We start from the raw sequence: 20,069 nt of genomic DNA on the forward strand, positions 1-20,069 counted from the left end.
CGGCGGTGTTCATAAGGATCTGGCGGGCATCCTGGCCATGGAGGACCTTCTTGTGGGCACTGAACAACAGGGCGTGGGCACCAGCAACATAGGGCGAAGACATGGACGTGCCGGACTCAATGGCGTAGCTGCCCATGTTCACAGGGTAGGTGGAGAGGATGTTACCACCAGGTCCAGCAATGTCAGGTTTGATGTGGAGATCACCATCGAATCCCCAGGACGAGAAGTCGGAGGGGGCTCCACCACCCTCGATTCTGAAGGACTTCTTAGACTGCGACCACTTGAAGGCGGTGGCAGGGTTCTTCTTGTACGCAGCAAGGAGCTCAGCACCGGCAGCGGCCTCGATAGCGGCCATCTGGAAGTCGGGGTTGCCTCCGAGGTTGTTCAAGCCCAGAGGCACACTCTGAACCAACATACCGGCAGCACCAGCAGTCTTGGCAGCAGCACCACGTCCACCAGACTTGCAGCGGGTGGTATCGCCGAGGACAAGGACAACCTTTCCGGTGACGTTCTGACCAGCGTAGGAATCAGCGACGCATCCGTCCGAGAGCGATCCATCGACGTTGAGGACAGGGACCAAGGTAGCGGACGCAGGGAGGTCCAAGGGCTTACCCCAAGCCTGGGAGTAGGCATAAGGGTGTTCGGCACCGCCGTACGAGAGGAAGTTGTAGTTGCCAGCAATGTTGTCGAAGGAGGCGACAGAGGTCGAGAGGGCTCCCAAACCAGCGTTGGAAACGCTCCAGACACCATCGGCACCATCGTTTCCAGCAGAGGCGACGACGGCAAGACCGCGGGCGGTCAGGCGGTCAGCAAGGACGGCAATAGGGGTAGATCTATATGCAGAGCCTGAGCCGAGGGACATGTTGATGATGTTCATGCCCTGGTTGAAAGCGAGCTCCATACTCATCATGATAATATCGGAGCTGCCGCTACCAGCGCAAGAAAAGATTCTGTAAGCACCGAAGGTGACCTCGGGAGCAACACCAACGAAGGGCTGGGGAGCACCGACCTTGCGGGCATCAGCACCAATGATACCGGCAACGTGGGTACCGTGGCCATTGCAGGTATCTCTGGGGTCCGAGTCCTGGGCAGCGATGCCATCCTTGTCGTAGTTGTCACCGACAAAGTCCCAGCCGTAGCGGACACGGCAGCCCTTTCCGAAGCAGCCTCCGAGAGCAGGATGGGTATAATCAACGCCAGAGTCAATGATACCGACCTTGATGCCCTTGCCGGTGTACTTGAATGTCTTCTGGACATAGTCGACACCGGTCATCTTATGGGCGGATGTCAAATGGGGCTTAGTGGGATCCTCCTTGGAGAGATTAGGCTTTGGGAGCTGGTAGCGCTCGACGGGCCAGACACGCTTGACACCGGGAATCTTGGCCAGATCATCACCGTTGTGGCCAGACTTGACCTGGATCGAGGCGCCGTTGAATTGTTCATACTGACCACGGACCTTGAAGGACAGGTCTTTCCTGCTGTTGAGGTAGTTATTGGCCTTGGCATGATCGACACCGTCGTGGTACTATAATTTGTCAATAACAAATAAACGTTGAATATGAGCTCAAGTTTGAAGATTGGCACCCACTTATATACATAATTTAATTTAAAAAGATAATGGGGAGAGAAAAGCATCCATACCTCGATAATGAAAGCACCAGGAATAATCTCGACGTCGGGACGAGGGACGCTGGGCTGGAACTTGCCGGCAGAGACAAGGGTCGCGGCAGCCATAAGGCTGATGAGGGCAGTGATTTTCATGGTTTTTAGAAAAAGAGTTGATTCAGGTGGATATTGCTGGAATGGTAAGGATGGACGGTCAAGAGATCAATGACGGGAGCGTCGTAGCTGTGGTGGGTGTTAAGAGGACAGTGGCCGAAAGGCGGGAAGGGGATGACAGGTAGGGGGAGGATGGCAAGGGGATGTCTTGGAGACGGTAAATGGGAGATCAGATGCGATGTCTACAGAAGAAAGATGGTGCCGAGGGGCATGGTCCCCTTTATAGCGTTCACATTTGGTGTTGCCAATTATTCATTGTTCATATTTGGTTCCCATCATGTCTTGTTAAGGTTCCAATAGAGTTGATGCAAATGCAGGCAGGCATGGGAAGACGACCCCTCCAGAGGCGCTGATGCGAAGAAATCTGGACATTACAATACTAAAATTGCAGTTTTGTTTTTTTTTTATTTGTCGCGTCAACTTTATTCAGTCAGGGTTGATTTTCTAATCTTAGGCTTAGGTGAGGGCGAAGAGGCAACTGTTGATGTTACCAGGGAACAAGGGGGAGGGAGAGCCATGGGAATGTTACTCAAAAATGGATTGCATGTAAACAAGCAGACAGTTAGAAAACTCTTGAGCATGAACAAACAAATCTTGATGCATCCCTGGATCGTGTTTATTACAGCGCAATCATGTTTAACGCGGATAACATCAAGTTCTTGACAGTCGTTTGAATTTGATTCCTCGGTATCAACTACAATAGCTTGGTGTAAAAATAATTAGCCCATAGTCTAATCGTATCCAGGGACAACCCACAAAAAATGTGCTGCTAGACTGCCCCTGCAGCAAGAGCACATACGAGAGCCTGCCCTGAATGAGAAATGGCCGCAGAATGAGCTGCGTAGATGTGAAAAGCACGCGCTGTAGGTCCAATCAGACGCGCGCAAGCCGTAATTGCTCTCAAGGTACTCGTCTTCGATTTGAATGTTCTTTTTCGTTCCTCTCGTGGTCTTGCCTCGGTATGGTGCATGGGGAGGTACCGTCTGTTGCTGGTTGCAGGTCCGCCGAGGTAGAACAGGCGTATCAAAGAGTTAGTATGCTGTCCATGTACCTCTGAGACTGGCAATCGACGCTGCCGGACCGCTGCCCTCTCGAGAGCCAACAGCGTGTGTGAGCGCGCATAATGTTTGCGTCTGGACTCTTGGGTTACTGGCCTGTCAGGGACCACAGTGCAGAGAAGGTACAGTTTCCTGGCGCGTGTACATGCAGCTCAACACACTAACTGTCTATCTGCAGGGTAGGAGTGATAATCACGATGTGCATACACCACTGCGGCAAGATGACCCGATTTTTAGAAGCGTCCTAAATATCAAGCTCTGCAAACGAAGCGCGCCAGGAAAGCCACCAGGTGCAGCTATGTTCCCACAGCGGTATTTTCACACATTTTAACGCAGTATTGTACCCCCCGTGAGCATGTAGTAAACAATAGGAAGGGGCCCTCACTTGCTGGACAGGACACAGGTGCCCATTTGTTTGTCAGTTCTGTGCACATAATTATCTGCCTGGCCCTCTCCCATCCCTTGAGCGTGTGCATTTGTTTATTCATGTACCTGTAATGAATGGGCGAGAGCGCTAGACATAGAACTGCATTCAATCCTCGGTCCAATCAGATCACCTTGGAAGTTCGAGGTTTCCTCTGTATCTCCATGCTGAGGATGATGACCTTTGAAGCATACCTTACTCAATTTTACGCCTTGGCTGGCTTAAGAGCCCTGTCAATGGTTATGTCGACTGTTATTCAGCCAGCTGTTGAATGGGCCAATTTGAGTTCAAGGCGCTCTCTATAGATCCCCCATCTTATTCAAATACAATGTCCTCAGGAGGAAACTGGCTTTTATGTCGCCCACTCAAACGCTATGTGAGGTAGAAATGAACGGGTCTTCAAGCTAGGTAGACTAATAAGGATAGGGAGGATAGTCATGTATTCACGGGTGGGTAAAACACTTTCAAGCAGAACACTTTGGTAACAGAGCGGACCAAATCGCTGTCTGGTGAAGTGCAAAGTATGACCGAAGATAGAGTGCTGGAGTGTTTGGGAGGTTTAGATGCCCTGTGCCATGCATAATACGATTCGAGCGAGTTGTGAACCGGAAGGTCAGTCTAATCTTGCCAGAATTACTGAGTACTCCTGTAACTGCGTATCAGCTGGGTCTGCTTCCATTGGATCTAGCCAGATTTAATAATGTTAATAAAAGAAAAGAGTAGAGTGTAGAGAGGAGAGAAAGAAGGAGCGAAGCAGATAATTGTCCATTACAATAATAAGAATCGACAAAACTGGGCTTTTTATGCCGTTCTTCTTAAAGATGGTATGTCTCGAGACGATTCCAGATGTGGTACATAAAGATGATCACGTCAATAAATAAAGCCAGAAAGAGATGTAGCGCGTAGAGCACGACCAAACATGCTTCAGAGAGCTGAACAACAATTGTCTCATTGGCCTAGGTGCGTATCTTAGGCTCTGATACTAACTACAGGAGGAATGAAAGACGATACGTTCGTGAGGCGGTGTCCTAGAAAGAAAAAGGACTGCATGTATTTGTTGTAGTTGGTGGTGCAGCTGGGACATAGCCTCAGAGTTGGCTGCAATATTTCAAGGGACTGCAAAGGAGGTGAGGCGTAGCTTAGATGTCTATTTTTTGGATGCTACGTGTTCAAAGCTCAGCAAAAGTTCTAGACCCAAAATGGCAAAAGTATGTCATTCGATATTGTCATTTGCGATCTTGATTGGTATAACTTACAAACATGAGTGGTAGTTTGGGACAGATGGACAGGCACAGAAAGAGGTTTGATCGCACCATTCCTGATGGGGATCTTGTCGCGCCAGCGGCATATGGCATATACACACCAGAACGGCCAAAGCAAACAAGGTGAAGAGACATGACCACGCTGGAAAGATAAAAATCGACGGGTGAACTTTAATCAAAGTAAGCACTGTTTGTGGAAGGACACCCCTGCGCCCTGGATGCGGCTGGTCCAATAGGAAAAGCACGCGGACCAAACTATTGACGCCCACTGGGCCATACAGCCAGCTTTCCGTTTGACATTCCTCCACATGATGGAGGCTACAGTAGAGAAGTATAGAAGTATAGAACTTGTCCGCCGCTATCCGATGCGGCTGTCGACTGGTTACAATCAACCCAGCGCAGATCTATAGACCGACAAAAGAAAAAGAAAAAAGCAACAGCCCAGGAGTAGAAAAAGTGTACAGCACGCTTTTCTTCGTTTATTTATTACTCTTTCGACTTTTTCGACTCTTTCGCATCCTCAGCGTCTTCCTTTTCTTACATTCTTTCTCCTTCTTTCACATATCCAATCCTATTTCTCCGTGCCTGAAATTATTCACTATCATATCGTCCGCCTATCCTATGTATCTTTACACCGCATTGCCCATACTCGAAGCATCCTCATATTGACTGGTATGGTATATATACACCCATACACCGTTTCATGCCCCCTTCTTCCTCCCCTTTTTCTCACCCACGACTTGTTTCTCCCATCTGGTTCTCTTCTATCCAGCAAGACCAGTTGTTGCGCTACCTTAGTACAGGCGCTATTCTGCGCCATGCCAAGAAATATCTCGGTTACTTCCGATGAAGCAATGATGTCCGACAAAAGCCCACGCCTTATCCATTCAATATGTTTCACAGCTAGCTTCTTTTTCTCCTTTCAACCTTGACCCCCAATTTTTACTTCCTCACTTTTTGGAGATCGGCAGCGGTCAAGGATCAGCTACGAACTTCATGTTCATGTTCCTCTGGGTAATGTGTTGTTAGACAGGTGGATGGGTGCTTAGCCCGCGAGCTATTTTTTCATTTTGGATGTATGGATATTTGTGGTAGAGTATTAGTATAACAATTATTGTGGTGGAGTATTAGTGGATCAATCAATAAATCCAAGGGTTGGCTGTTGCACAGGGCGTTGTCCCAATTGCGGACATCCTAGTAGCTGTGCCATATGTTTATTTTAACTACAATACTTTCACTTTAAACTATCCACATACACAGCCCACCAACGCTCTTTATTTCGTTCACTCTTCTAGTTCTCTGTACTGTGTACTAACCATGTCCATTCCTTCTCTCTCCTTTTCTTTCCCTTTCATTCGCTTTAGATCCCTATACTAATCTACTGCTTTTTATGGGTTGCCAAAAACCTCCCCTCCAACGTCCTCTATCCGTCTTTCAATCGGCCTCAATCACCCAGTTCATGGAAACCCCAAGACGACCACAGCCCACCGACACCCACTCTGTCGCAGTGGAGATGGGACCCAGCACCGACAACAGTACCAACACCAGCACCACCGAATCATTCTCGCAGCTCCGCTTCAAATCCACCATTGAACGCAGATCATCATCCCCACCATCCTCGCCATCAAAAGTAATACGTTACTGCTGCTGCTGTCCCGTCACGTCCGGTGTCTATGTCCTATCCTTACTCCTGATTGTAAGTCATCAACCCTTTATCTCACAACGATATCCCGATACCACTCGGTCTGCAACTCGCTCACTCATAATTGCACGCATGTCATTACTGTTCGCACCCATCAGATCCCCTCTGTCGCACTCGCACTCAGCTTCAATGTAGCGACGCTGCGAGGGTTTGTCCAGTTCAACTCGCCAGTCCAGGTCAAGATCGTCTATACTGTTATCTACTCGTTCTATGCCCTCCTCGGGCTCGTTACTGGTATAGTCTTGCAGCGCCTTGCTGTTGACCGACGACTCAAGACCCTCATCGTTCTCTATTGGATCCTGATCACATCTACGATCGTCGAGGGCGCCTACTTTGGCATCATGATGTCCAAGCAGAAGTCCAAGCTAGTCAGTTATTGTGGGAACGGGATCATTCTAGAAGGAGCACCAACAATCCCAGCAACCACCATCCCTTTGACCGGAAGCAACAGCACCTCTAGCATAGAAAAGACGCCTCACCCTATGGTTTGCTACAAAACACACGCTCTCATCGGAGCCTTCTATATCCTGGGGCCAGGCGGATGGATCCTTCTTCACAGTTCCTGGATTCTTGTCGTCGTTCTGTATTCAAAAGCTCTTCGAAGGCAGCTTCCAGCAGACGAAGAACTTGCGGCGGTTGAGACCAGCCGAGCAATACTGGTTCATTCTCCCAAGAAACCAGGACTTTCGCAGCAAATCTCGACCCCCTTTGTCAGCGCGTGGAAACATCAAGGATTAGATGCGAAGGATAAGTCCATGATGCACGACATTGAACTGAATACTGGCGCCCACCTTTACCAGCACCACTCAATTCAACATGGGGCTCCGTTCAATGAATCCAGCACCTGTAATCCTTCCCCAGGTCTCGGCAATATGTTCCGCACCATGAAACCATGGGCTTCATCAGAGCAGGAACAACATCAAAGTGGGTCTTTGCAGTATATCGATGGGCGCCACGCTCAAGATGGCCATAATAGCGAAGCCGACGATGACTCGGACGATGACCTGGAACTTAGTCGCAAGAAATCGCGAGGCTTGGGAGCCTCGGATGGATCCATGTCTTCCAGAGCTGATATTCCTGCGGACGGGAAGGGCTGGTGGATTCGACAGATCGAAGGCAAACGTCGTGGCGAGATCTGCCCCTGTACCCTGAATCCCATCGCGGCACAGGAGCAGAGCTCATGTTGGTGTGGTCAACAGAGACGGACCAGCCATATACGAGTTCAGTCCACTGAAGAAGCCGGTCCCAGCAGTACTAGTCAGCGTCCATTGCCCACTCAGGCAGCTTTGGCTCCTACTCCCCCTCTTCCTCCTCCTCAGTCTCCCACAGTTCTTCCCAGGCACGAACAACCTACGGCGCTCACGACATCCTTCAGTCCATGGCCGATGTCGCGCTCTAGAAGCCAGTCTTTTTAATTCTTTTGACATCACAGATCCGCGTTCTTTTTTCATTTCTGCTTTCTGTACAAAATTGTAACTCTACGCAGGTCCACTGCAGCCTGTTTCTTACCAGCACATTGTATATACCCCACATAATGTATGCTCCTCGCGCAGAACTATAATAAAGCGCTCATGAATGTGGCATACACCTCACATGGTCGAAGGTCAAGATATCGCGTATAAAAGTACAAGTGCATCCGAGGATTTGATGTCGATATCGATATCGATCACTCGCTTTATTACTTGATGACACGGCTGCTGTAAATGACTCCTCCTCCAGCCTGCTTCACGCTCCTGGCATGTTTCAACAAGAGAATATCCAGTTTCTTCTCATCTAGGACAAGATCACGCAGGAACGGGCGAATTTCCTGAGCCTCCCATTTATTTTTGATCTCAAAGAGCGCCGTGAACCGTGCAGCTGGATCGACGGGTAGATGCGATCTGGACAGATGTCGGATGTATCTGTACGTTTGCTTCCGGTCCGGAGCACGATCTGTCTCAACAATGCACTCGCCCTAAAAAAAAAATTCCCCACAAATAAGGTCATCGTGGTTAGTTGATAGGAATCGATCTGACAAGATATTCCTTAAGTGAAAATATCAACCTACAGCGAGGTAAGCAAGGTCTGTCTGAAAGTGTCCATGCAGGGATTTCTCCCATGTGTATACAAAATCCTCGAGTTTCCACCGGTTCCCCTAAAAAGCACAGTCGACAAGCTGGATTAGTGCAAGAGCGCGGATCAAGACGCTGCATTTCTACAAGACAGTATCGAGCTCAAATTCATATACCCTTTCAATTGTGGACAGGAGATGGACACCCATAAAGGTGCACAGTTTTTCGGCCGATAGGTGATAATATCCTGCATAGAAAGCGAGCAAGTTAAACGAGAGACCATAGCCAGATATCAGTCGCAATCGCGTCTAGCACAGCAGACAGCAAGTAACAATGCTAATCAATCCCCTCCCTCTGAGCTATACAGGCAACATAAACGCACCCGGTTCTGTGGTTTCCTTATCATCTGAAAAGCTCTGCAGGCAGTGTTCTACCATCCAGGTTTCGATTCCAGATTCCCGCTCAGGCGCCTCCTCTTCGATCATCGTGCAAAGCATGCTTCCGTCAATCGCATTTGCAGACATTTCGAGTACATTCATCGTCATCAATATCTCCTGAAGGATGTCATACATGAACTGCCGCTTGAAGAGCCTCCAGTGACCTGCGCGTTGTTGAGAAAACATAAAAAATACGTTGGTATTAATACGTTTTACCTGTAGCGACTTCAGCAATTTGCTTCAGTGTTCAGTGCAAGATAGAGGCATACCTTCAATCAAACAAGCATGTCGCTCCTTGAGCCATTGAAGGATCTCCTGATCACTTGCCTGAACGATGGATTGAAGATGAGCCCAAGTATTCAACTGTCCCTGTGAAGAATATAACATTTGAATATGTTAACCTCGTTCTCTTGAACACATCCAATTGCTTAAAATTCTCAAGCTGCTCATGCTCGTACCTTCACCTTAGCTTCCTGTGCCCATCCCTCAAACTGATATTGCCCAAGCAGATCAGTAAGTCGGTCCAGCCGTGGTGAGATCGGGATCAGATCGAGGATGCTGTCCAGGATGTCAAGAACAACCTGCTTCTGGTATGGGGATTCGTCCGATTCATTGTCGTGGATCTGATAAGGATTCATGTCTGCATTCATGTCCATTTCCATATCGGCGTCCATGTCGTACTCGTTCCTGCGCCGTTTGATAACTGGCGCGATAGGCATAAGCATGTTGGACGTATGAGCACGCTGGAGGCTGAATGTCTGTGTAGGAGTACAGAGCACTGCCGTATCCTTATCCTGACCACGCACTTGAAAACTAAGCAATAACAACCGATGGTTGAAAGAAGCATAAATACAGCAATTTCGCGCTCCTGAGTACCTCATCATCATTAAAACTGTCCCCTTGTCCTGTTGGACTGGGCTGCGTTGTACCTCAAAGGGCCGTCTTGACCATTGCTGTTGATGTAATTCTCAAGAGACTTTGGTATTTCCAGCAACTTGTAGGAGGACTGAACAAAGTCGTGGGCAAAGATGACATTGGTCGTTGTTGCGTTGCGAGGAGCCTGTGTTGATGGATTTGCCATGGGTTTGTGTGTGCGATGAAGGCGACTGAGCGCTCCTGTTTAGTGTTGCCACGAAAATGAAAAAACAAAAAAGTCTATTTGAATCGTCACATCGGCAATAAGGCAAGTTTATTGAGATCGCATGGGCCTCAGCCATATACAGCTATTTACAACCATTTATAGACAGCAATTGTAGTATCGTGTCGTGTCATACTCTGCCGTCAACTACTTTTTAACGGCTCTTGCGAGATCCTCCAGGCCTTCAAGACGCTTGTAGCGACTGTCCTCAATCACAGCTATTGGTGCATGCATTGAATTAAGAAACAAAAGAGGATGTGGTCAATTGGCTGTGTGAATTGTACGGGTTCCACACGAAGGAAAAGACCGACTTGGATTCTCACCAAGCTGAGCATCCGATGAGAACTCTGCGGACCATTCGACAAACGTAGTATTGTTTGCAGTGACCTTTCGAAGGGTAATCGTGTGCAACGCAGACATGAAGTCGACGGGTGGTTGTGCTTCGATGAAATCAAAGCTCACAAAGTGGCCGAGGTCTACAGGATTATTGTATGCGAATTAGCACAGCTGTTTTCGATTCTTTTTTTCTGCGCTTTGTAGTGTATAGGATTGAGCTTCATGACAGGTTGCCCCTCGTTATATTACCAGACAGTTCCACAATCTTGACCTCCTGAACAGCGCCATCGTTGAAGGAGATCTTTCTGGTGCTTCCGACTAATGAAATAGAGTGAATGGTTACTCATAGGCAATGGCAGAGGCATGCATCTCATTGTGAAAAGGACCAGGCAGCGTTCTGTGGGGACTGTTATAGATTGCGCATACCTTCACCGGCACCGCCGTTGACCTCGACATGCTTGACAGCTTTCCAGAAACCAAGATCAACTGAGCGAACATGGGTCCACACCGTCTCTACGGGCGCCTTTGTACGTTGACGAGTACATGGAGAAAATGATGTTGGTGAGGGTTTTAAACGATGGTAGCCATGAAGCCCCCCCAACAGAACAACTTTCTGCTCACCTCGATGATGCGCGATTCGACAACTCTGGTGACGGACATGGTTCGATGTAGTGAGAAGAAAAGATAAAGAGCGAGAAGATTGTTCAGTAAAGTCGTGGGATAGTGGGCAGAGACAAAAGAGAAAGCGTGGGAGCGAGTGCAGACCGGGGTCTGCGAATGTGGAGGGCCAGTGCTGCAAAGTCAGGTGCATCCTTCTGCAACTAAGCGAATGAGGACACCATGACGAAGAACGCGTGTGTCCCGCCTACGGACGGGCGGAGATCTTCAAAAATAAGGTTTCTGCTGCAATAGGGAGATGCATCACATGCCAGCGGATATGTGCAATTAGAGGGGAAAACACACTCGGATGCCGATCTAATTGAAAATGCAGCACGTACGATGCCCCCGCTTCTCGGTGTTTTCTGTGGCTCGCAGCCCATTTCTCTTTGTCATATTCAAGAGCTTGATTTCACCTCTCCCTGTTCCTGTCCCCGGACTTCTTATTCCTTTTCGTCTTTCTCCGCTTCCTCCTCTTCCCCCTTCTTCTTCTTTTCTTTCCTTCCTCATCCACACCTACCTCCTCATTCCTCATTCCTTCGTCTTTTAATCCCCTTCTCTCAGCTTAACTCAGGATCAGGATCAGGATCGTTCATCATGTCGTCGCTCGCGCAACTGGGCAGATCTTCTCGTGCCCTGAACTCAACCCTCTCGCTCTCCGCCGTCTCTGCTGCCAGGGTCAACGCCACCACTGCTCCTAGACGTACCCTACTCACCGTTGCATCTGCCCTGGGACGTCGCCAGGGTGCCTCGGTCGCCCAAAGGACCACTCTCAGACACACCCGCACTCAGCAAACTGCCCTCCGCGCTTTCTCCCAGTCCCTCCCAAGCTTGAATGCTTCCGAGGTCGAGGATGAGTCTGAGGATCCTACCAAGGCAGAGCGCTTTGCGGACGAAACCGACGTCGTCATTGTCGGTGGTGGCCCTGCTGGTCTCAGCGCCGCCATCAAGTTGAAGCAGCTTGCCAATGCCGATGGACGCGAGCTCCGCGTTGTCTTGGTGGAGAAGGGTGCTGAAATCGGTAAGTGATTGGTCTTGTACATATCCATGGATCCGATATAGACATCTGATCTGCACGCAAATATTATCCTCGAGATAGTATTGGAGCCTCGATATTAATATGATATACTCTTCTTCTAATCATGTACGCACAGGTGCCCACACACTCTCTGGTGCCGTTCTGGAACCTCGCGCATTGAATGAGTTGATTCCCGACTGGAAGGAGAAGGGTGTAAGTTCCATGGTCCCCTGCTATAGTCCCCTATGCTCCATTCGGAAATATTGATCTTTCGGAGCGTGTCATGTAATGATACTCATTGCTCTGATTTTCTCTTGTGATGTCCAAATCTGTCTTTAGGCTCCATTGAACCAGCCAGCACTCAGTGACCAAATGAAGCTGTTCACCAAGAACTACACCATCCCCTTGCCTCATCCTCCTCAGATGAACAACAAGGGCAACTACATTGTGTCCCTGAGTAACTATGTTAAATGGCTCGGCGAACAGGCCGAGGAAGCCGGCGTTGAGGTCTTTCCAGGATTCTCTGCCAGTGAGGTAAACCTTCAACTCTTTTTTTTGATTTTTTTCCCACGCATGATTTGTGTGAGAAAAAATCTATGCTCCGGAATGAGTAGTTGACCGATCGTCTTGTATTCGCTTACTTGTCACCTGCAGGTTCTCTACAATGAAGACGGCAGCGTTAAGGGAATCGCTACAAACGATGTTGGATTGGATAAGGATTTCAAACCAAAGGAGGGCTTTGAACGAGGCATGGAGTTTCATGCCAAGGTCACCCTATTTGCCGAGGGATGTCACGGCTCCTTGACCAAGAAGCTCTTCCGTCAGTTCAACCTCCGCGATGAGTGCGACCCTCAGACATATGGTATCGGTATCAAGGAAGTCTGGAAGATTGATCCCAGCAAGTCCAAGCCCGGTACGGTTGTGCACGGATTGGGTTGGCCCATCGACAACTCGACGTACGGTGGTTCGTTCATCTACCATATGGGCGATGACATGCTCAGCTTAGGGCTCGTCATTGGCCTCGATTACGAGAACCCCTACCTTCATCCCTACAAGGAGTTCCAGCGCTTCAAGCACCATCCCTACGTCAAGGATATTTTGGAGGGCGGAGAGTGCCTCTCCTATGGTGCCCGTGCCATTAACGAGGGTGGACTTCAGTCGATCCCCAAATTGTACTTCCCCGGCGGCGCCCTGATCGGATGCACCGCTGGTTTCTTGAACCTGGTCAAGATTAAGGGAACGCACACCGCCATGAAGTCGGGCATGTTAGCTGCCGAGTCAGCCTATGCTGCAATCACAGCCGAAGATTATTCGGAAGAGAAACCCATTGTCCTGGCTGATTTCGAACAGAAGATCAAGGATAGTTGGGTCTGGAAGGAGTTGACCGAGGTACGCAACTGCAGACCTAGCTTCCATTCACCTCTTGGAAATCTTGGAGGCGTCCTCTACTCGGGTATCGACACAATTCTTCTCAAGGGCAGGACACCATGGACTTTCCACAACACCACCCCCGATCATGAGCGTCTCAAGGTGGCCAAGAACTCCAAGAAGATCGAATATCCCAAGCCCGATGGGGTTATCTCGTTCGATTTGCTGACCTCAGTTTCCAGGACAGGCACCAACCACGCAGAGAATCAGCCTGTGCATTTGCGCCTTAAGAACAAGGACATCCCTGTGGAGCGCAACCTGAAGGTCTTTGATGGCCCGGAAGGACGCTTCTGCCCCGCCGGCGTGTATGAGTTTGTGCCAGATGAGAGCGGCCCTGAAGGCACTAAGAGACTCCAGATCAATTCTCAGAACTGCATCCACTGCAAGACATGCGATATCAAGGATCCCAGCCAGAACATTGACTGGACAGTACCAGAGGTAAGCGGGACACTTTCGTGTATAGGGACAAGTTTATTGTGGCTTTCTTTCTTTGTGATTCCAAACTGACAAAATGCGTTCTTCCTATTTTTGAACCATAGGGTGGCGGCGGACCCCAGTACTCTTTCACGTAAACAGTTGCCTTGACGGCAATTAACTCTCATCTGTTATCATCACTCTAGAACGCACACCCACTTTAGTCTACTCTACTCTTTCTTATTAAATGGTTTAAACAAACGCTTCATGGTCCATTGCGCAACGCCATATATGTAAAAAAAAAGTGTGAAGTGAAGTAAAATATATTTTGTCTATACATGAGTGCGTCTATTTGTTTTCGATCTGGCGCCTAACCTCCTCAGCAAAGTCTGGTGTCTCCGCCTTGACCATGCCCTCACCCCTCTCCCACCGCAAGGCATCCACGACCTTGATCCTTAAGCCCTCATCCTTGGCGACCTTGGCGATCACCTGCTCGACCTTTCCTCCTCCAAAGATAAAAGGCTGACGCATCAATACTCTCTCGTCCAGCCAGGCATCAACCTCCTCTGGGGGTGCATGTCCACCGTTCGAGATCTCTAAGGGGATCTTGCAGTCTTCCTGATGAATAGTAATCGAAGGTGAGGCGATCAAGTGGCGGGTCAATTGTCTGGACAGGGTAGTGACAGCCTCCGAAGGAACGACCTTCTTGGATCCTCCCTGCTTCGAAACCAGGGTCAAGACAGAGAGTGCGCCCATCTTTCCAGTGTAAGGGTGCTTGTCGCCTCCGTGGGTTGCTCCTCCAGTCAGGACGAGGCCGCGCTGGTTCTCCGGAATGTTAATGACAGCACAGCGACGCAGGGAGATGTTTTCGCCCAGCTTGGCGACCATTTTGGTGATAGACTCTTGGACAGTGGCGAATTCCTGTGGTGCTGCTGATGTTGCTGGCGCGTCTGATCCTGCAGCGGCGGGGGTGGGGTCGGGGAGGATGGGAGCCTGCAATAGGTCGGCGATTGAGACTTCCTGGGCGAGACCCTTCTGATCGGCAGCTAGTCCAGCGGAGGATGGGTCGACAACCAGAAGGGCAGTTGAGGCGATCTGGCTGACGAGGCTCTTGAAGAGGTCGTTTCTCGAGACAAAGTCGGTTTCGCAGTTGACCTGAAGAGAGGATTGAGGAAGTATTGGCGAATCGATCAGCAACAAACGAAAGAGAAAAAAAAAACAACCTCCCCCCCTTGTTTATAATTACCTCGACAATGGCTCCACGGTTGCCATGCTCAGCGACTTCGCCCACGACAACACCGACGAGACCCTCCATGGCCTGTCGATCCTTGAGTTTTTCGGCCTTCTTAATACCGGCCTTGGCCTCGTCCTCACGGACCCATTCGAGAGCCTTTTCGAAATCGTTGTTGGTCTGGACAAGAGCCTCCTTGGCCTTCATCATGGAGACACCCTCGATCGCCTTACGAATCTCGGCGATCAGCTTGATGTTAGGCTTGACTGCAGGTGTGGACGCAGAAGAGGCATGACGAAGGATGAGATGGTGCGAAACAGGGACAGCCTTGAATGCGCTGGCAGTTGGGCGCAGCAGTGAGCGGAGCATGGTGGCAAACGAAGGTAATGGGGAGCGGAAGGAGGAAGGGTCAAGGGTGCCTTGTTGAGTTATGTTCCCACAGTCCGCGTGGGGCAAACAGGTTGACAGCACACGCTTCGGAGGATCTAGCCTGTGGCTTGTGGAAAGGGAGCCTTTGCAAAAAACAATAATGGAATTATTCAATAGAGTCAGGGCAAAACTTCAATGTTTCATGGCTTGTGTAATACACAGACATTTCTGCAACGGTACCTGAATATCTCAGGCAGCGCGATCGGCATCAAACGGCACTGGCTATTCTGTCCGTAAGCTGCAGCAATGACATAGGACATAAGATTCCTCTCTTGCCCAGTCGGCCCGAGATAACGAATACCGAATCTTTCTATATACTCTATCCGCCTCTCATCTCCTCTCTCCTCTTCATCGCCACCATTTACGGCCGGACTAGGAAATGCTTCATCGGCGTGCCATCAACATCAGCTTGCAGCGGATGCTGTCCCAATCCGCTGCCGCACCTTCTCATGGAGCAGCTAGCCAGGCTTGGCTGTGCCCTCAACGGTACAGAGGGAGGATCAGATACGGCCTTTGCTCTACCAGCTACAGCACTCATTCCTCTTCCTCCCCCTCGACTTCTTCAACACCCCCATTCGACACATCAAAGGCTCGCTCGCAGCAATCGGGCGGGCAATTAGGTATCTGGGTCCGGAGGATATCCCTCATGTCCGCCTCGGCTGCTGCTGGCGCCTTTGCATACTCAAAACTGGACCCCGCAAGTATGGGTGGGTTCCAAGGCATGCCTGTTGGCAAGATCCAGCCGACGATCTTGGGCACAGAGGAGCCGGACGAACCCTATCCCTCGAATGGACAGCCGACCAAGGAGAAAGTCGAGGAGATCAAGCAGTCTGTTTCGTTAGAGAAGCAGATGCAGAGGCTGGAACTTGTGCATCAATACAAGGAATTGGTCAAGAAGGGCGATTGGAAAGAGGCTGATGCTTACTGGTATCTGACTAAAGTGACAGAGCCCCATCACCTGACAGCGGGAGCGCTCCGGGGCGAAAACATGTTGAGCGTGAACCCACTCAAGTTTGAGAGGAAGGACAAGAAGGCGATCGTGCTGTTCATGCACCTGGGACGAAGTCTTTGCGGTCATGATCGGATCATTCATGGTGGACTCCTGGCCACTTTGTTAGGTATGGAGAGGCATCGCATCACATCGTGATTTATTGTGGATCGAGGGCTTGGCTCTAAACTTTTTTTTGTTTTTTGCTTTTACTGACATGATGGTTATCATTTCTTCTCTGTGCATGCGTCCTTACGTTCTTCAGATGAAGCGACTGGTATGGTAGTAAGTACACTTTCCATCCTTACGTCTCATTCGCTCTAATTGTCAGTTGCATCGATTTGCTCACTATTGCTTTGCCGCTGACATTTTTTTTCCCGATCTACTGTACAATCTTTAGGCCTTACCTAATCTGCCGTTCCATATCGGCTTCACCGCGAACTTGAACATCAACTATCGCAAGCCCGTCAAGGCCGACCAGTTTGTGATGGTGAAGGCAGAATTCGAAAAGTCCGAAGGTCGGAAAGGATACACCGTGGCCAGTATTTACGATCTACATGGCAACATCTTGGTCGAGTGCACGGCGCTTTTCGTCTCTCCCAAAAACCCTGTGATGATGGTCGCCAGCTATGTGAAGAACTCGCTTGGTTTTTAGAGAGAGAAAGTCGAGATTCTTGTAGCTTGATTATATTAGACGTAATACTTAGAACTACACAGACAAATAGAAATTAGATCCCCCCCCCCTCCTCCCCCAAAAAAAGCGGCCTTTGGCTGACATGATAGACTACATCCCTGATTTTGCATATGTCTCGTCTTCAGCCTACGCGTGTTGGTCTTTGTGATATGTATAGGTGAGAGGATGCTCTGTCGAACGTGGGTACCTCTTGGTCAAAGGAACGTTATTTTTTCAGGCGCTGCATCCAATCGGCGAAAATTGCTGCTAGTGCTTCTTTAGACATCATACGCCGTTTTGTGTCGTTGCCAACCTTGATGTGGACAAATGGGCAAAAGCTTCTAAATCAAGTAATGTTCGCTTCTGTTCTCCCTTTTGATCGAGAATAACCTTGGAAAAACGTTCCGGTAGACTAGAGTCGGGCATGTCAGGCGACCCACGTTGGAGCAATAAGGCGATTTACAATGGAAAAAATTCAAGTGAGGATCAGGCGCCAGGCGCGATGACGGCGGTTGCATGCCAAAACTTGTCAAGCGAGCCAGAAAAGGACAGGTGCTTCGACTGTTCGCCATCTGGTACCGGTCCATGGGTTGGGGTACATCTTCGTTTCCAAAAAAGTCGTTCATGAGGATGTATGGACTGGGGATATACTCCTCTACGTTGGCCGCTTTGTCAGGGAACGGAAGGCGATCCGCTCTGCACTCATCATTGGTACTTAATTTTTCTGGACAAGCTTTTCGTTATTTCTGTAGACATTTAATGCAGGGCATGCACCTTCTTTCTATTTACACCATTTTCTGTAAGCTTTGTTTCTCCCTCTCTCCCCCACACGCACATATACTACACTATCTCTCTCTTTTTAAACAGGCAAAAATGCCTCAATAAAGTACAATCCATATGCATTTCCATGGATTTAAATCGTACTTCCTGTACGAATTTAGTCCGCTTATGCAGAACTAGCAATGAAATGAGCAGCAGCGTTAGCATTAACGTCGGCAGCAACAGCTGCAGCAGTATTAGCAAACAACAAAGGTACCATTTTATGTTCATGCAGCTTACGCGAACCTGTAGGCCAGGAGGGAGGTAAGATTTCTTTGTGTCCAGGTCCCAAGTACTCATGTGTGTGCTGCAGAATGATTGGGCCACAATACATTTCACAGGAAGACATGAAGAATTGGGGGAAAAGTCATGCTCGATGGTTGTACAGAATAAATTCATTGCTTTGCTGCTTTCCCTGGTTTGTTTCGTGCACGCACACAGCAACAGCCGTTGAGATGACGCCAGCAGGCTAAAATGCACTGTCGATGTAAACAAAACCGCACGACGCACGCAACATCAGGTATTCATGAACACATGGATATTCTAGTAGAAACAACACCTTAATCTAGACAAAGCACTGTCGCCCAAGAAGCAGCAGGATGATGGACTATTTACATATGCGAAATATAATATACTAATGTATTTTACTGCGTTTGCGCACATGGAGGACTCCATTTTTGAACTTTCTATTGTTATAGTTTCTGCATCTTCGGGGTACCAAATAAAAAACAGTAAAAAAATCTCCTTCGAGATAGTCGATCGTTGGGGGGAGGGCCTGGGATCAGCAAAAAAAAAAGACCAGGGAAAGGCGTAGCGAATGATGCGTGGGCCGTATTACTTGATTCGACTTCGCAGACAGCTTCGAGAGTAAGGCAGGGATAAGGTATGTATTATAGGAAGTGAAGAGTGATTTTATGCGTGAATGTGCAAATCCCAACAATACTACGTCCGTCGCTCATTCGAGAGAGTCGATCGATAATGATTCTGGTAAATCGAAACGACATAACGTGCTTATCGGTCGTAAATTGCCCACGCAGAGGCCATATGACTATAGAACAATGCAAATGGCATCCAATCGATGGCGAGCGAAATGACACTTTTTTTTATTTCTTCAAGGGACAAGATGGATCAATCAAAGACAAAAGGATCATCTTGAAAGCGGGTGCCATTTTTCTTTTTTTTTCTTGCTCCGATGAAGACCCTATTGGCGTGTCAGCGCAAATCGTGATCACGACAATTCGGCGACGAAAGACGGCCAAAACGATTGTGGGAAAGTAAAAAAAGCACAGATGGGGTTGAGCGAAAAAAAGAAGATTTAAAATCCAGATCGAGTACAAAGATAATATCTAGGAACCTTCGATGACGATTATTCATGAATAGGGCTGATCTATTGCAACTCCACTCCAATAGGTTATCCTCCGCTGCTGTTCAGTAGCGCATCACTCCTCAGAGAGGAGAAGAGAAGCACTGCATTCGGCTGCAATTGTCTCGCGGTCTTTGGGGCGGTGTTCGAGACCAAGCCTGAAATAATTAGCCGACGATGGATTGCAGCTATACGTAGATAAATAAGGAAGTGAACCGATTCTTCCATCCGCCTGCTGCTGAGTGGATGAGCGGTGTATGGACATAAATGCAGAGCAGGAAAATGTCTACACATGAAAGTGGAGACGAGGATTCGTCTCTTAATCACTTCTTGGTCCTACAATTGGAGAGAGTATTGTAGGTGGCCGAGTTCTCTCCATACGAGCGCGTTTCTTTCTGTGTGTCCCCCCGTCTGGTTTTTGCCTGTGCTGATTGCGTTTATGCAAACAGAGTTTTTTGTGTTTATTTGTCGTTGGATCACTTTCCCATGAGCAGCGCACCGTGCGAAAGTACAGGAAAGTATGCTGCAACGTTTGTTGTCAATTGCGTCTTACATATAGACTGCGTCCATCAGCAGTTACCATGTTCTGAGTACGTCCTTCTCCTTGGACATGGAAAGGGGGGAGATGTGGTGACGAAGGATGTGCACAAATTTGCACCATGGCGGCGAAACATCGTGAGAAACCACTATAATATCTTGCGGCTCACCGGTTGCATGGGGCATAACAGCAAAGTACTCTATACACATAATTATTGTGTCCCTCTCCTATCCCTCATCCGCACGAAGCCTTGGTTGGTGCATTATGCATTACACCCAGGTTTCTTCCTCTCCATGCGCCTTCACTCGCCCCTTATGCTTCAGG

The 20,069-nt window shown here is 48.9% G+C and overlaps 6 protein-coding genes across 6 annotated transcripts; 3 read left to right on the forward strand and 3 right to left on the reverse strand.

Annotated features, from left to right (window-relative positions):
• The first annotated feature begins 6,198 nt into the window (after window positions 1–6,198).
• BC939DRAFT_467008 (uncharacterized protein) lies at window positions 6,199–7,841 on the forward strand. The gene has a single exon (XM_051557714.1). It carries the CDS (start codon window positions 6,567–6,569, stop codon window positions 7,638–7,640), a length of 1,074 nt encoding a protein of 357 aa, XP_051407161.1. The 5' UTR covers window positions 6,199–6,566; the 3' UTR covers window positions 7,641–7,841.
• Window position 7,842: 1 nt separating this feature from the next.
• BC939DRAFT_467010 (sister chromatid cohesion protein Dcc1) lies at window positions 7,843–9,842 on the reverse strand. The gene is made up of 7 exons (XM_051557715.1): window positions 9,643–9,842; window positions 9,172–9,526; window positions 8,983–9,082; window positions 8,659–8,877; window positions 8,453–8,523; window positions 8,273–8,359; window positions 7,843–8,179 (listed from the first exon to the last, which is right to left on the reverse strand). Exons 1-7 carry the CDS (start codon window positions 9,792–9,794, stop codon window positions 7,904–7,906), a joined length of 1,260 nt encoding a protein of 419 aa, XP_051407162.1. The 5' UTR covers window positions 9,795–9,842; the 3' UTR covers window positions 7,843–7,903.
• Window positions 9,843–9,895: 53 nt separating this feature from the next.
• BC939DRAFT_416489 (uncharacterized protein) lies at window positions 9,896–10,916 on the reverse strand. The gene is made up of 5 exons (XM_051553011.1): window positions 10,809–10,916; window positions 10,614–10,710; window positions 10,437–10,505; window positions 10,175–10,327; window positions 9,896–10,069 (listed from the first exon to the last, which is right to left on the reverse strand). The coding sequence occupies exons 1-5, from the start codon at window positions 10,845–10,847 to the stop codon at window positions 9,999–10,001; spliced, it is 429 nt and encodes a 142-aa protein (XP_051407163.1). The 5' UTR covers window positions 10,848–10,916; the 3' UTR covers window positions 9,896–9,998.
• Window positions 10,917–11,441: 525 nt separating this feature from the next.
• BC939DRAFT_403034 (MGC81928 protein-like protein) lies at window positions 11,442–13,862 on the forward strand (the record flags this gene model as incomplete). The annotated part of the gene is made up of 5 exons (XM_051552713.1): window positions 11,442–11,865; window positions 11,999–12,075; window positions 12,202–12,396; window positions 12,517–13,728; window positions 13,830–13,862. The coding sequence occupies 5 exons, from the start codon at window positions 11,442–11,444 to the stop codon at window positions 13,860–13,862; spliced, it is 1,941 nt and encodes a 646-aa protein (XP_051407164.1).
• Window positions 13,863–14,013: 151 nt separating this feature from the next.
• BC939DRAFT_496919 (elongation factor TS-domain-containing protein) lies at window positions 14,014–15,365 on the reverse strand. Its single transcript, XM_051559702.1, has 2 exons — window positions 14,951–15,365; window positions 14,014–14,859 (listed from the first exon to the last, which is right to left on the reverse strand). The coding sequence occupies exons 1-2, from the start codon at window positions 15,302–15,304 to the stop codon at window positions 14,053–14,055; spliced, it is 1,161 nt and encodes a 386-aa protein (XP_051407165.1). The 5' UTR covers window positions 15,305–15,365; the 3' UTR covers window positions 14,014–14,052.
• BC939DRAFT_467014 (HotDog domain-containing protein) lies at window positions 15,366–17,137 on the forward strand. Its single transcript, XM_051557716.1, has 4 exons — window positions 15,366–15,446; window positions 15,544–16,482; window positions 16,618–16,637; window positions 16,753–17,137. The coding sequence occupies exons 2-4, from the start codon at window positions 15,744–15,746 to the stop codon at window positions 17,005–17,007; spliced, it is 1,014 nt and encodes a 337-aa protein (XP_051407166.1). The 5' UTR covers window positions 15,366–15,446; window positions 15,544–15,743; the 3' UTR covers window positions 17,008–17,137.
• The last annotated feature ends 2,932 nt before the right edge of the window (window positions 17,138–20,069 follow it).

Source organism: Gamsiella multidivaricata (genome assembly GCF_025024155.1).
Source record: "Gamsiella multidivaricata strain RSA 2152 chromosome Unknown BC939scaffold_103, whole genome shotgun sequence".
In the NCBI taxonomy this organism is placed as follows: Eukaryota; Fungi; Mortierellomycota; class Mortierellomycetes; order Mortierellales; family Mortierellaceae; genus Gamsiella; species Gamsiella multidivaricata.